At 33.8% G+C, this 15,341-nt stretch overlaps 1 protein-coding gene across 1 annotated transcript; it reads right to left on the bottom strand.

The window, feature by feature from the left end:
* Nucleotides 1-12: 12 nt before the first annotated feature.
* On the bottom strand, nt 13-8,612 carry LOC126707677 (uncharacterized). Its single transcript, XM_050407503.1, has 14 exons — nt 8,167-8,612; nt 6,405-6,516; nt 5,025-5,137; nt 4,121-4,243; nt 3,812-4,014; nt 2,494-2,569; nt 1,972-2,058; nt 1,742-1,822; nt 1,379-1,411; nt 1,078-1,131; nt 959-1,000; nt 681-759; nt 504-574; nt 13-194 (listed from the first exon to the last, which is right to left on the bottom strand). Exons 1-14 carry the CDS (start codon nt 8,329-8,331, stop codon nt 111-113), a joined length of 1,323 nt encoding a protein of 440 aa, XP_050263460.1. The 5' UTR covers nt 8,332-8,612; the 3' UTR covers nt 13-110.
* Between the last annotated feature and the right edge of the window lie 6,729 nt (nt 8,613-15,341).

The following is a 15,341-nucleotide window of genomic DNA, read 5'->3' as shown; positions in this document are numbered from 1 at the left end:
CCTAGAGCAAAATGAAGGCAAGAGGTATTTCTATTATGTTAGAATAGATCATCGTGTTTACCAACAAAAAAAAAGAAAAAAAAAAGAATAGATCATTGAAGTTCTATATACTAGGCCTCCAGGCTGTGGTTATTGCCAGTTTTGTGACTTGAAGGAACTCCCTTTATCATAATACTCTGAATGAAGGCAATCATCTGCATAACAGTATTTGATTCGTTAAGCACATCCATAAGTGGTAAACAAAGGAATAATTAGAATGATATATGATGAAGAAAATAAGCAATCTAGAGGTTGATCTTGTTAGATTGAATGCATAAAAAAGCCCCAACACCATAGTTGTTAAAGTAAGTTGTGTCTCACTAGTGCTAGGATTTCTAGCGATAATTATGACCATTCTTTTAGAAAATCCCGTTTTGGATCCATCTAATGAATTAACTCTGTTCCAATCAAGATTCTAATTATAACCATGTTTATGCATTAACTCACAAAGTATAAGCTCTTACCATGGTAAACCCGGCACACATAATGCTGAAACCAGGGAAATTAAATGGTGCTCCTTCAGACAGGAATAAAGCTGGATAGATGGGAAGAGTTGTCAATTTGAATTAATTTTACAATTTATCTATAACAAATTTCTTCTGTTTTTTGTTTTCTTTTGCTTCCTTCAATCTTTCACATACCTGTTAGAGGACTAAACATTAATGGAGAAATAATGTTGGCAAAGGAACTTATGCCTGAAATGCATCCTTGAGCCTTTCCCTGTCATAAGTGTCCCTGATTTGATTAGTAAATGAAGAAAAAAAAAAAAAGAAGAATTCTGTGATAGGCAAGATGAATGAAGGTGGGGAATTCTGGATGCGACAAGGTAGGTAACAAGTTTGGACAGAAGTGAACATGAAATATATTGAAGACTTCATTGAGCACAACTATGAATTAAACCTCTCCTCTATAGAACTACCTGCTCATTAGGCCCAACTTGCTTCGATGCAATGCTCCGAATCTGTGTGAGTGAGTTAATTTCATGAAGATTCAACCACCATAATAAAGCTTTTACAAAGATAAAGGTCAAGAACATACGCTTGGTTGCACTAAAATAGTAAAGATTGAAAACACAGGAGCAGCATAAGGAACCTGCATATATCGAAAATGTGTTATAAGAACTATATTCAATAAAATATAAATAGAAAGCAAATACACAACATCCAAAGGAAAGTGCAAAAACATTAGTATACAGTATGTTACGCCAGTGGCTTACCTTATCTAGGTAATAATTAAGTGGAAAAAGAAATGTATAAATTATCACCAAATTATGCAGTGTGTCATCCAGATTTAGAAACAAAGAGATAAGAAGCATGCAAGTTGGTTGAGGAAATTTTACCCAAGCTGACCATGCGATGCTGTTGACAAACATCTGCATTAAATCAGGAAATTATCAGCACTATATGCTTAATGAACAGTTACAATCTCACTATTTAGCTAGGAATATTATTAGGTACTTCCAGAAAGTAGGTGACGTGATACTTCAACCCAATAAAAACTTAGGTCATATTTTAACATGCTTCAACATTTCAGGTTACAGTCTCACTCCAGAGAAGAACTTATAGAAATTCACTTTTTTTGGAGTTTTTATTGGTTCGGAGTACCATATCGTTATACTCCAGGAATACCAACTAGCGTGCACTTAAAAAAACACATAAATGGCTGCTTGGAAAACATCAGCTAGTGAGAACAAGGCACATACATTTGCACAGCCCATTAAGAGGCCAATGGAAAGCAACTTCTCCTCTCCAATTATAGGTGCCAACATGGGCATGAAAAGCAGCTGCAGCATTCACAAGTTTTCAAGATCAAACTCATGGAAACCGAAAAAAGGAGAAGTGAGTATTTTTGAAATAAATTTAATGGAAAAAACTGAAAGATTAAGAAGCAAATGAGATAGCAGAATTTAGAACAGAGTAATGTAAAACATACTTGTGAAATAGTCCCTGCAACCCCCAAAATTAGCAGTAGATCAGCATACTGGTTTTTGTTGAAGTGGAAACGGGCCTTTAAGAAGTACTGCATGGTACATGAGCTTCCATGTTAGTAGTGACTAATTGATAGTATGTTTGATATGCACTAGAAAGGTTAGGTGTACAATAATATAGTATGCGTACATAATGGTTTGTGACATTGATGATATTCTAGACAAACCAATTTCTTTATTTCAATTTATCTTTCAACTCTTCTCTACTCTTTATCTTTGAACAGCAACATACTGTATAAGCTCCATTAATGAACAACTCCACAGTCTTTGCCTTTCTTTCTTCTTCTTCTTCTCCTCCTCCTCTCTCTTAAAGTTGGATTTTCAGGTTTAGTTGCATTATTTCTAAATTTTTAACAATCTTAGCTTCTGCACTCACCATGCATATTAGGTAAAAAGATAACCAAAAATATTATGCTCCTTATCTCACTTCTATGAATGCCTACTTTGAAATTAACAAAGAACTGTACCAATAGCGAAGCTATCAGCCCACCCTCTGCAAGGCTATTGAAGAATGAAATAAGTGCTGCTTGTGAAAATGGCACACTGCAACATGAGGTTACAATTTAGCACCATGTAAGAAAGATGAAATCGGTAAGTAATAAAGGTGCTTTAAAAAAATTGCGCCTGTAGTAATTAGACTAACATTTGGCATTAATAGATAGAATAGCTCAGTCAATAGTTTTCAACAAAAAGATCACCTGGCTAGCTAGTATGTCTGAAGTGACTTTGAACTGGTCATTTTTTGTTACAATAATGGTTAAGTAACTAAATTCATTATTTTTTTAATAGATAGTTTTTGGAACAAGTGTAATATATTATGATATAGAGTAGATGATCCTAATAATTTATTCTATGATACCAAATGTTGGGTTATTAAGAAGCAACATATTAATAAGGTAAGTGTAGCTGAAATGAGAATGTTAAGATGGATAAGTGGAAAAATACAAAAAAAATAGGATTTGAAATGAGAAAATCAGCTTAAAGATAGAGGTAGCTCCAATTAATGAAAAAATTGAGAGAGAATGGCTTAATATAGTTTGGTCATGTTCAAAGGAGAGCGATTAATGCACCTTTAAGAAAAAGTAAGTTGATCGAAGTTGAGGGAGTTAATGAAAGTAGATGAATAGTCAAAATAACACCAATATAAGTTAAAAGAATGAACTTATCAATTAAGGAAGTAATAAAGAATATAACTTTAAATATAATATAATAAAGGAAAAGAATACATGTAACTGACTCTAACTAATATGTTGAGGATCTATAGAAAACTCCAAAAATTTGGGATTAAGGCTTGTTGTTGTTGAATATCAGGGTGCCATGATGAAGAAATATTACACCACTATTTCTTGTCACTGAGAGTGAGCCCAATTCTAAAGGACATTCAACAACAAATCAATGCATTGGCAGAATTCCGCCTATTCCTCAAAGCACTAGATGTAGTCATTTAAAACATTAGGTTTCTTTGCATATTCTAAGTAATTAACAAGTTTATTCTACAGTAATGAACTTGGATGTACTGACTTTAATTTGGAGGATTAATATGTAATAATGTTGTTAACGGACACGCTTTCACCATAGAATATGCCACAAATTGAATAGTCAATAAGCCTAATAGTGCAAAAAGCCTATCAGATACAACAAGAAAAGCCTTCATTATGTATCTCATGCATTAGATATATGCGTCTTTTTTCTCATAGAGCGTGAATCCCACACAATTGTGGAATCCACACTCAAATTATTGCTCTGAGACACACAAAAAAGTTGAGATATTATACATAGTCTCACCTGTTCTTTGTCAAGAAAATCAGATCCCCCACTGATGGAATCCTCTTAAAGACTTGCCTTTTATTTTCCAAATCACTATCACTTCTAATAACATCCTGTTCTCCCTTCAAGATTGGCTGCCTTATATCATCCCCACTGGGTAAGCTTTCCTTAAGAAAAATTCTCATGTAAACAACTGCAAGGATTGACATGAATGCCGAAACCTGGATTAAAAAAAAAAGAGATTAATTACAAATCATAACCAATTTGGTAGCCACGCATAAAAAACTGATTCAGAGGAGAACTTATAGACAGATAGCTAGGGACAACCTGAAATGTTGAAGTAGTGGAGAGAAAACGAGTTGCTAAGGTTCCACATACAAATGCAGCTGACGCCACCCCTCCTAGAATTCCAAATGCTGATGCTCGATTTACATCTGAAATTTTATCTGCCTGAGAAGAAATAAACTTATCCGGTTTAACCACACACAGCTGAAGATTTGCTCCGCCCCAATATAAATTCATGCATTGGTCTACTATCTTGAAATGGAGAGAGTCAACTTCACCATTAATTTTTCCCCCTTTTTATTAACGGCCATCGGCACAGAAGCCACATTATTTAAAATTTCAAATGATACTTCAGTAATGACACTAAATACATCTTTAAATTCATATATTTAATCTAAACCATGAAATAAATCAAATTTCAAATTGGATACACTCATGCACTATCATTTTACATTTTGTTTTCCTTTTTTTAGGGGTGGGGTTTGAAAGAACAAAGCATATATTTGTATCCGGCCCTGTTTTCAAATGCTGGAGAGCTTTGGCAGTCCCATGCAGTTATCAACTTTATCCATTATAGCTCTCATGAGAATGCTTCAATAAAGAAGTTACATAATCCAATATATATATATGAGTTTCAGAATCCAATAATTTGACTCATCAAAAAGCTGGTCATTTGGTATCTTATCTTGCTTTCTCCCACAGAATAGTTAACATGGTAAGCTTTAATATTTGTAGTGGTGTTTAATCCACTGCCCTTTTACCTTTTGTGCTATCTTAGCTCATATTTTTCCCAAGTATAAAGACTTAACTCAAGGTTTACTACCCAGGCCCAGCCACTGGAACAACTTGACAGAACAAGTAGAGCTTGACATCTAATTAGCAAAAAAATAGTATCAAGTAATTAGTTAGCTTAGGGTACTGCCTTTGAGAGTTAGAGATAATTTACCACGTAAGCTAGAGCAAGGCAATTGATGCTGCCTTCGGAAACCATGGCAGTGAGAGTCCTGATCACGAAGTATGCATAAAAGTAGTTGGTCTCCATGCTGTATGCTAATATTGCTGCGAAAATTCATTTTCCTACTTCGTTAGTATCACATGCAGAACACGTAAAAGGCAACGATAAGTCAATCACCTTTTTAAGTAAACAGCATTTTTAAGGCCACACTATTTCATAACTTTTTACCACAAATTTGATGTAGCAAATTGTGAGTAATTGTCTATATAATTTACATATTATAAACCCGCCATTTTTCCTCCACAACTTTAACTGTTCTACATCATAATTGTGGCAAAAAATTGTTGAGATAAGTTGTGATACTAGATTTTCTCATAAGTAAATCAACCAAGGAATTTGTAAGCCTTGTGGGAAAGAGAAAGGGAAAGTAATTGCAGGCCAATTTTGGGCCCAATACTTTATTTTATTTTATTTGAGAAGAAGTTTTGGGCCCAATACCTGTTTTGGAGAGGAGGCAGCTTTTTTTAATAATAAGGTTTATAATTGCTAAATTGATTTATTACAAGTAATGAACACAGTTAACATTAAACAATTTATCATTTTTTCTTTATTACTTACCGGTAACCAACTCAATAATTGTGAAGTTAGCGGTTTTAAGAAAACTACGTTTATTTTTCTAAAAAAAAAAAGAATTGTGTTTATAGCATTAATATTTGTTCTACTACACTTAAATTTGTATTTACTTGTAGTTGTATCTATAATATTTATCTCTAACTTGGCTAAAGGCCTACATAAAAATTAGAGACGATACCATTGACACAGAAACATACAAGACTTTTCTCAATTTTGTTAAAAACAAGGTTCAAATACAAGGCTCATCTTCCAATAAAAAAGGCAGGAACATGGTATAAGTGGGGTTGAGCAACTACATGATATAAGTGGTACATAAACGTTGGACTCAACTTTGTTGAAATATCATTACTCTTGATTAAGACTTCACTTTAATTATTTAGAGACTAGACTACACACTTCTAATTACATACAACTCAATGTATAGCATTTCCTCCGATGGCCCACCCAAAGTTAAAACTTAGACCTGAAAGTGACCAATTGATCTAAGTTTTTTTTTTTTTTTTTTTTGGGCGTAAAAAGTCATATCATACACACATATATAATTTGTGAGGTGATGCCATAATCCGTGTGAAACCAATGAAAGCACTCATGAATGGGACACCATGCCTCTAAAAGCTAATCGACTCATATAATTCAATAGGACCAAAAAAAGCGCACTTACCGACAATTAAGTACTAAGCAAAGGTCTTTCTCAAACAAAGAAAAAAAAAAGTATTAAGCAAAAGAAACATTGCGTACCTAGTGGAATAATGGAGACAGTCATGGGGAGAGTGAGCAAGGCTTTTCTCCCATACTCGTCCGATAGATTCCCAATTAGCGGTGTAATTATCATTGCTCCCAATCCTATGATCTGCATCACATTGGATAAGATTTTTAACCAAAATTTGCACCTCCCAAAAAAATAAAAATCAATTCAATAACTAAATTGATTATAACATGGTTTGCAGACCCAAATCAGACGGTACAGTTTGACTCAGGTAACCATGAACTTCTCATAAATGTGATTCTTTTAATCCTAAAAACCCTGTCTATGCTAAAAAAAGCAAGGAACTGTTCAAATCATGGTCCAACCAATATCAAAGATCATTTTTTTTTTTTTTTTATAGGGGAGGTTTAAAATATGGTTAGGTTTGTATCTGTATAGCTTAGTTAATGAATACCAACTGTGAACAAAAATGTAACATTAGTAAAGATAAAGACATACAGTATTAATTAGGGATGCTACACAATGATAAAGTGAATGATTTTAGATAGAACATAATGATGAAAAATATACATATAAACAGCCCCAATTAATCCATTATCTACATATATAGATGATCCCATAGGAATAGGATTTTGGTATTAATACTGTTGGTGATGTTGATAAGATTTGTGATCCTTGTCAACTGTAAAAGTAATGCGCTATAAAAGTCTTCCCAGTACTTCAAAACACTGTAAACTCTTTGGCTTGTTGTCAATTAAAAAGAAAGATATATGGTCCACTTATTAATATATTCTTCCCACCATTACGTAAAAGAGAGATTCCATATCCCACGCCTATATACATAAATATCTAGTAACAATGGGGAACGCACACTTTTCATGTTGTGAAATGAATGTACGATATTGAATTCACACTCCCTGAAAGTCTTTTCCCAACTTTAATCAATTTCTAGTGTCCAAAAAACAAACCAAGTGCTCTTTTAGACGTTAATTATACTTGATTAACATGCATATACATCCTCCTCATATACAAACAAATCATTACGTAAACCTTTATACTTTGTTTTAAACACCAATCTTACACACAACTTATTAATAATAGTAATTATATATATATTTTTAAAAGTATCTTTCCAATATAGCAGTTGCAGCCAAATGTGTCAGTTTTAGAGTAGTAGATAGCAATAGCATTCGATCACTATCTACTTGGGAAACTTCGAGGAAAAGAAAAGATCATATACATACAAGGTAAATTTGGATGGCTATGAATAGCCAAGATGGTAGGTTTGAATTTTAGGTTGGGAATACAGACAATCATGGTATTATATGTCGACGTGTTCACGTTTAAACCTTATTACACCCTGCACGTTAAGCTACATCTTTGGAATCATCTGAAATATGGTAAATACATAAAAGGAAAAAAAAAAAAAAAAAAAAAAAAAAAGTAAAGGTTGAAAAGAGTTATAATTAATTATAGAACAAAGTAGAACAAAGATGATCAAAACTGTAAAACACTCCAATTAGTTGTTTTAATTCCTTGTAGAATTCTCATGACATTTCTCATAAAACCATGCAAAGACATGGAATATAATATAACTTTCTATCAAAACTAGGCAAGGGAGTTTGTGCAGTCTGAAAGAAACTCAAACATGCTCTGAAATTTATGAGAAATTTTGAACAAAGTTGTATATCCATTATCCAAATAAAGAAATTGTATAAAAAGAATAAAGAGCATGAAGAAGAACAAAGATTCATAGACAAGGAAAAAGGGGAAAACCAAACAATATATACATACCGCTTGTTGAAAACCAGTGAGGTAAATGGCTAGCGAGCACTCATCTTGACCAGGGCAAAGTGCCAACATCGTTACATCAGTAATGGCAGGAACCCCCATGAAATTTGCAAAGCCTGATAGGAAAATTGTCACAAAGAGGTGGATCAAAGATGTTAAGTTCTCCATCTCTCTCTCTCTCTCTCTCTCTACAGAAAAGCTTGATAGTTAGCTAGCTAGTAGTATAGCACGTCCTCTAAGAAAAAACTTAATAAAGGGCAATTCTTCACTTGAGAAAAGAATGTTGCGTCTTTTTCTTGCTTTAACTTCTTTGCCTAAATTACTTCTTTACTTAACAAAGAAGATTTTTTGTGTGTGCGTGTCAAAGTGTGAGTGTTAGCGTGAGAGAGAGAGAGAGAGAGAGGGAGAGAAGGGAAGAAGTTAGATTCCAGGTCTTTTTCTGAGTAATTTTTAGCCGACCGATGTTATGATTTATGACTATGAGAAGTGAAAGAGTTATCTAACATTTTCTAGGTGGGTGTAAAGTCAAAAGGACTGAATTCAACTTTGGTATAGTATCGACAAGACCAACACCTGGACAAACATTAAAGAGTGTGTGAGTGGGGGGCACATGCATGCCGACTTTGTTATAAAGCTATTTCAGCACAATTATCAATAATATAACTCAATTAAGCATAGATTCAAGATTGAAAATTCTATCATCTTATTCTTGACAAATACTATACTAAAAATAATTAAGACCACAACCTATCTTTGTTGACATATAATGCATTTAATTAATTGTTTAAAACTCTAGGTGCAGCAGATGTTCTATCCTAATTTTTGCTCAAACTTTTGATCCTGCAAAGCAAAAAGATAGTGAATCGATTAGGCTCAATGGCTCATGAAAGATTTGTAGCAAGTGGTTTAAGGACATAATTAAAATACAAAATATCTTCTCCATTACCAAAGGAAAAGGGTATAAAAGAAATGGGAGGTGTCTACTTGGTAGTTAGGCGTGACAAATACTCAAGTAAGCTTTCAAATAATTAAGATGTTGCTACTGTTTAGTGACTAGTGACTAGTGATAAAGGTTAGAGTGATGGATTTGGATTTATATTTATATGTTTTGGCCTTATGCTAATAAATTAGCTTAATTTGTGTCATGATTATCTCTATTGTTGCTTTGTATTATTGATGATGCGGTTGTTTGATGGATATTTATTACTGTTTTTTTTTTTTTTTTCAATTAAAAAAAAAAAAAAAAAGCTAAATAGTAAGGGAGGGGGAAGTAGAATTTTAACAGAAACGCACAAGTCAGGACCAAACTAAAGGTTTCATAAGCTATAACAGAACTAATTTCAAATTAGGCTTGCTTATTGAACTTAATTTAAGGAAACTTTAGTAATACGCTATTAAATTAGCTCATGTGTTTAATGATTATCTCTACTAGTCGTAAACTCACGCGATGTATGAGAATAAATAATTTTTGTAGTAATGGTATAACCATATAATATATAATTTTTTTCTCTAAATTTTGTGGAAACTAATTTGTTCTCCCATAAAATTAAAAAATTTCTAAAATTATTTTTCATTTATCTATCTCAAAAACATATCATTATTTTATTATTTAGATTTGTTTGATTGATATTATTTCTTTTTTAGGTGATTCATATTTTTCTAAATTATGTTATGGTACGTTAAATTTTCCTCTCTCTTTTTGGACAACTAAATTGTTTAAGTTTCATATGTGTTATTCAAATTTCTCATTATCTTAAAAGAGATTATCATGATAATCAAAACTTATCACAAAGGTACACTAGATATTGCTCAAATAGTTGATAGACACATTCAAATACATAGCCATATTGTATTTTGATATAAATTCAAATTCTCACTTCCAAAATAACTAAGTATTATGTCAAACAAAATCTATAAGAGGGAGAGAGAAGACTTGTGATGGAAAACTAAAAAAACACACCACCTAATTGTATTAATCCAAAATAGTGTTATAGAAAAATACAATGATTCATCAACCTAAAATAGATTTGCAAGAAAGAATAGATTATGTGTGTGTGTGTGTGTGTGTGTGTGTATGTATAGAGAGAGAGAGAGTAATCACCTTTTATGGGAGAGACATAGAAAATAAGATGAGGATAAGAAGAAGAGTCAAAATAAAAGATATAGTCATGACTCAAACACTAAATTATCCAAGCAATGCTATATAATAAAGTAACATTGTGTTCTTATACATTATTATTATATACAATTGGGTAACATTTAACGATCAAAGAAAAAAAAAAGATAATAATTTAAAAAACACAAAACCAAATTGCAGCAACCTAAAGTATAGCTCTAAAGAACATTTATATTCATCAACCTAAAATAGAGAGACAAAAAATAAATAAATTCACAAAAAAAAACCATGAGAGAGAGAGAGAGAGAGAGAGAGAGAGAGAGAGAGAGAGTGATTACCTTTTTTGTGTGGGAAAATATCTATAGAATGGAAAAAAGAATAGTAAATTTATAGTAATAGGATGGGGATAAGAAGAGCCAAAATAAAAGGAGGATGAATGAATGGAGGAAGAGTGACATTAATTAAGGTTGAGAGTAGTGAAGAGATGAAAAAGTAAAAGGGAATGTGAAAGATTGAGAGTAGTGAAGAGATGAAAAGGTAAAAGGAAATGTGAAAGGTTAGGAGAAGTGTAACTGTAAGGTACAAAATTAATAAGAAGAAGAAGAGTCAAAAATAAGAGAAAAATAGGTGGAATTAGGTGGATGATGTGGCTCAGCAGGACAATAGCAAAAATAAATGCTACGCTTCAATTTTTAGAGATATATATATATATATATATATATATTATCTTAAAAGAGATTATTATGATAATCCAAACTTATCACAAAGATACACTTGATATTACTCAAATAGTTGACAGGCACATTCAAATACATAGTCATATTGTATTTTGATATATATTCAAATTTTCACTTCCAAAATAACTAAATATTATGTCAAACAAAAATTATAAGAAAGAGATAGAAGACTTGTGATGGAAAACTAAAAAAGCACACCACCTAATTGTATTAATCCAAAATAGTGTTATAGAAAAATACAATGATTCATCAACCTAAAATAGATTTGCAAGAAAGAATAGATTATATATATATATATATATATATATAGAGAGAGAGAGAGAGAGAGAGAGAGAGAGAGAGAGAGAGAGTAATCACTTTTTATGGGAGAGATATAGAAAATAAGATGAGAAGAAGAAGAATAGTCAAAATAAAAGATATAGTCATGACTCGAACACCAAATTATCCAAGAAATGCTATATAATAAAATAATATTATATTCTTATATACTATTGTTATATACAATTGGGTAACATTTTACAATCAAAGAAAATTAAAAAGATAATAACTTAAAAAACACAAAACCAAATTGCATTAACCTAAAGTAGAGTTCTAAAGAACTCATAAATTCATCAACCTAAAATAGAGAGACAAAAAATAAATAAATTCACAAAAAAATCATGATAGAGAGAGAGAGTAATAACCTTTTTGTGTGGGAAAATATCTATAGAATGGAAGAAAGAACAACAAATTTATAGTAATAGGATGGGGATAAGAAGAACCAAAATAAATGGATGATTTTTTTTTTTTTTTTTGAGAAAAACTAACTAACTATTAAACACACACCCACACACTTAATTACACTCTCTCACCAAGTTCAAACACATTAAGGTGAAGGAATAGAGGAAAAGTGACATTAAAATTGAGAGTAGTGGAGAGATGAAAAGGTAAAAGGGAACGTAAAAGGTTGGAGGAAGTGTAATAGTAAGGTACAAAATTAATAAGAAGAATAAGAGTCAAAAATAAGAAAAAAATGGGTGGAATTAGGTGGATAATGTGGCTCAATATGAACATAGTAACAATAAATACTACGCTCAAACTTTTAGATATATATATATATATATATTTTTTTTTTTTCAAATTAGTATTGTTGTTATGCAATTGTTGGATGAATATTGTAACATAATTTTTCTTATTGTTGCTGGTGTTTGTTTTGTTTTGTTTTGTTTTTTGTTTTTGTTTTTGTTTTTTGTTTTTTGTTTTTTTTTTTTGACACAACTCATGAGTTTAGTGTTGGGTTATTTTTGACACAACTCTTGATTAAACTCAAACTTTCATAAAGCCTAGTGAATCTAATTTAAATCAAGAAAATGATTCAATACTCCTCGAATGGTATTTCCTCCTCCTGCATGAATGGTGGGTCTTATCATAAATTTGATTAAAGGAATTCACCATTCATGTGAGAACGAAGAATAGCTACTACATGAGTACTAAATAATTACCCTTTAAATAGACTTACTATATTTTTAAGAGAATTTAAATAGGCTTACTTGATTAAGTCTAAATCAATAATAAATTATTCAATTCTTTGAAAACTTGGTCTCTCCTCTCACCTAAATGATGAATCATATCATGAATTTAATTAATAAAACTCATTACTATTTGGTAACAGAGAGTTGCTCGGTGTAATATTTTATTATTATTTTTTCAAAAAAAAAAAAAAGAAGTGAAAAAAAGTTGGCAATTTTTGACTGAAGATGGTAGAATTGCATTAAATAAAGGCAAAGTACAAAAGTATAAAAATGGGTCCTGGGCCCTACAAGCCTACATCTACCTAGGCTTCAAGACAAGGACAAGCTAGTCACTACTAAAATATAAAATACTACAATCCTGATGAGATTTAAATACAAGACTGAAGGCATAGTCAGGAAAAGGCTTCCAAAACCAAAGTAATCATGTCTTCTAGTCGGCCATCAGGGTTTGGTATTCATGTAGGAGAGATTTTGCACTATGTAGAATAGCTTCTGGGTGAGTTTGTATGTCCTCAAAGAATTGCTTATTACGTGCGTTCCATATAGCCCACATTATCATGCCTTACTGCTCCAACTCATCCCGAGTCAGACGTTGCATCATGGTTCGAGTTAACATGAAAAAGTTTGAGGCAGCAGCAGAGCTCTTCTAAATTTTACCTTTTACTAAAGCCCGTACATTGCATGCGAAAGGGCACTCCCAAAGGATGTGCACCCCCGTTTCACACTGCTGGTTACACACGGTGCATATCGAGTCTATCTGCGTTCTCTTCAAGGGTGGGTAGGATATTCGAGCACGCTCTCCACAGGAAGGTACGCACTTTTGGTGGGACGTTGAGGGACCACACTTTTTTCCATAGTTTTCCATTCGTACCAGCGTTTGAGTGATTACTCGTTGAGGGATGTAGAATACTCAATGCTATTGAGTAAGCCAATTTAACTGAGAACGAGTTGGATTTGTTCTCCTTCCACACTAGCACATCATTTGACCATATATTTGGCAAAGGTAGGTGTAGGATATCAGCGCATGTGTGGGGTTCGAACCAGTAGGCTAACTTAGCTCTATCCCACTACCTTGTTTCCACGTCTATCAACTCCCTTACTTTCATTGGTCCATGTCCTTCTCTACAGAGGCACGGGGGTCTTGGCAACCATTGGTGATCAAAAATGTGTATTTGGTCCCCACTTCCCACTTTCCACTTTCCACTTCGACCCTGCTAGTATGACGTCTCTAGCTTTTAGAAGGCTTCGCCACACATAAGACGGGTTACTCATCAAGCCAGCATCCAAGAAAGAGCCATTAGGGAAATACCTTGCTTTATAAACTCGAAAGAACAACGAGGTTTGTTGACTAATTAGCCTTCACACCTGTTTTGCCAGCTTTGCCAGGTTAAAGGCGTGGATGTCTTGGAAGCCTATACCACCACTCTTCTTCGGATTGCACAGTCGCTTCTAGTTTATCTAGTGTATTTTATTCTCATTGCTCGTTTACCCCCACCAGTATTTTGCCATGATAGAGTTGATATCGCTGCAAAGTGTTTTAGGCAGTTGGAATAAACTCATTGAGTATGTCGGTATTGCTTGTGCTACGATTTTGATCAAGACCTCCCTTCCTGCTTTCGAGATGAACTTTTCCTCCCACCCGGTGACTCGCTTAGCAATCCTTTCCCTAACATCTTTGAAGGTACTCACTTTGTTCTTGCCTCCCACCATCGGTAGTCTCAAATATTTTTCAACTTTTGTCACAACCTAGGCATCAAACATTCTACGTATTTCCTCCCTCACTGCGGGTGCGGTATTAGGGCTGAAGAACAGGGCTGTTTTCTGCTGGTTAATAGCTTGGCCTGAGGCATGCTCATACGTAAACAGAATGTTCAAAAGGCTGGTGCACTCCAGTGGGGTGGCTGGACAAAATAAAAGGCTATCGTCGGCAAAAAGGAGGTGTGAAATGTTTACACCATTGCGGTAGGAGTTGATTCCCTAGACCCGTTTTGCTTTAATGGCTTTACGTAGCAGCGTCGATAGGTTGTCCACATAAAATAGGAACAAGTAGGGTGACAATGGATCGCCCTGTTTAATACCTCGAGATGGGGAGATAAAGTCACGGGGTTCGCCATTGATCAGCACTGAGTAGCTTGACGACGACACGCCTTGCATAGCTAGGTCTACCCACTTGGCCGAGAAGCCTATCTTTAACATTATGTTCTGCAGGAACTCCCACTCCACTCGATCATAAGCTTTACTGATGTCTAGCTTAATTGCCATATGACCCACATTCCCTTGTCTTCTGTTTCTCAGCCTATGCAGCATCTCGTAAGCCACTGCGGTGTTGTCGGTGATAAGCCTGTTAGGGACAAACGCACTTTGTGCATTCGAAATAATGTTCGGTAGGATGCCTTTCACTCTATTTGCTAACACCTTTGATACCATCCTATTGACCACATTACTGAGGCTGATAGGGCGATAATCCGTCATGGCTTGGGGGTCTTTCTTTTTTGGGATAAGCAGGATATAGGTGAAGTTCATCTTGGTTATTAGTATATGGCTTGAGTTTAACACCAATTGCACCGCCTCTGTTACATCTCCACCTACTACGTGCCAACATTTCTGAAAGAAGAACGGAGATATACCGTCTAGACTCGGTGACTTCAATGGGTGCATTAGGAACAGGACTTGCCAAACCTCATCGCCTACAAAAGGTCTAAGGAGAGCCTGGTTCATTTCCTTCGTCACTACTCTGCCCACCGCATTTAAAACCTCCCCCATATTCCTCGGATTGGACGTAGCAAAGATGTTGTTAAAATACTCTGCTGTTAT

The sequence above is a fragment of the Quercus robur genome, chromosome 11 (assembly GCF_932294415.1).
Source record: "Quercus robur chromosome 11, dhQueRobu3.1, whole genome shotgun sequence".
Classification (NCBI taxonomy): domain Eukaryota; kingdom Viridiplantae; phylum Streptophyta; class Magnoliopsida; order Fagales; family Fagaceae; genus Quercus; species Quercus robur.
The sequence above is the reverse complement of the archived record's forward strand: the minus strand, read 5'-3'. Positions and strand labels throughout refer to the sequence as shown.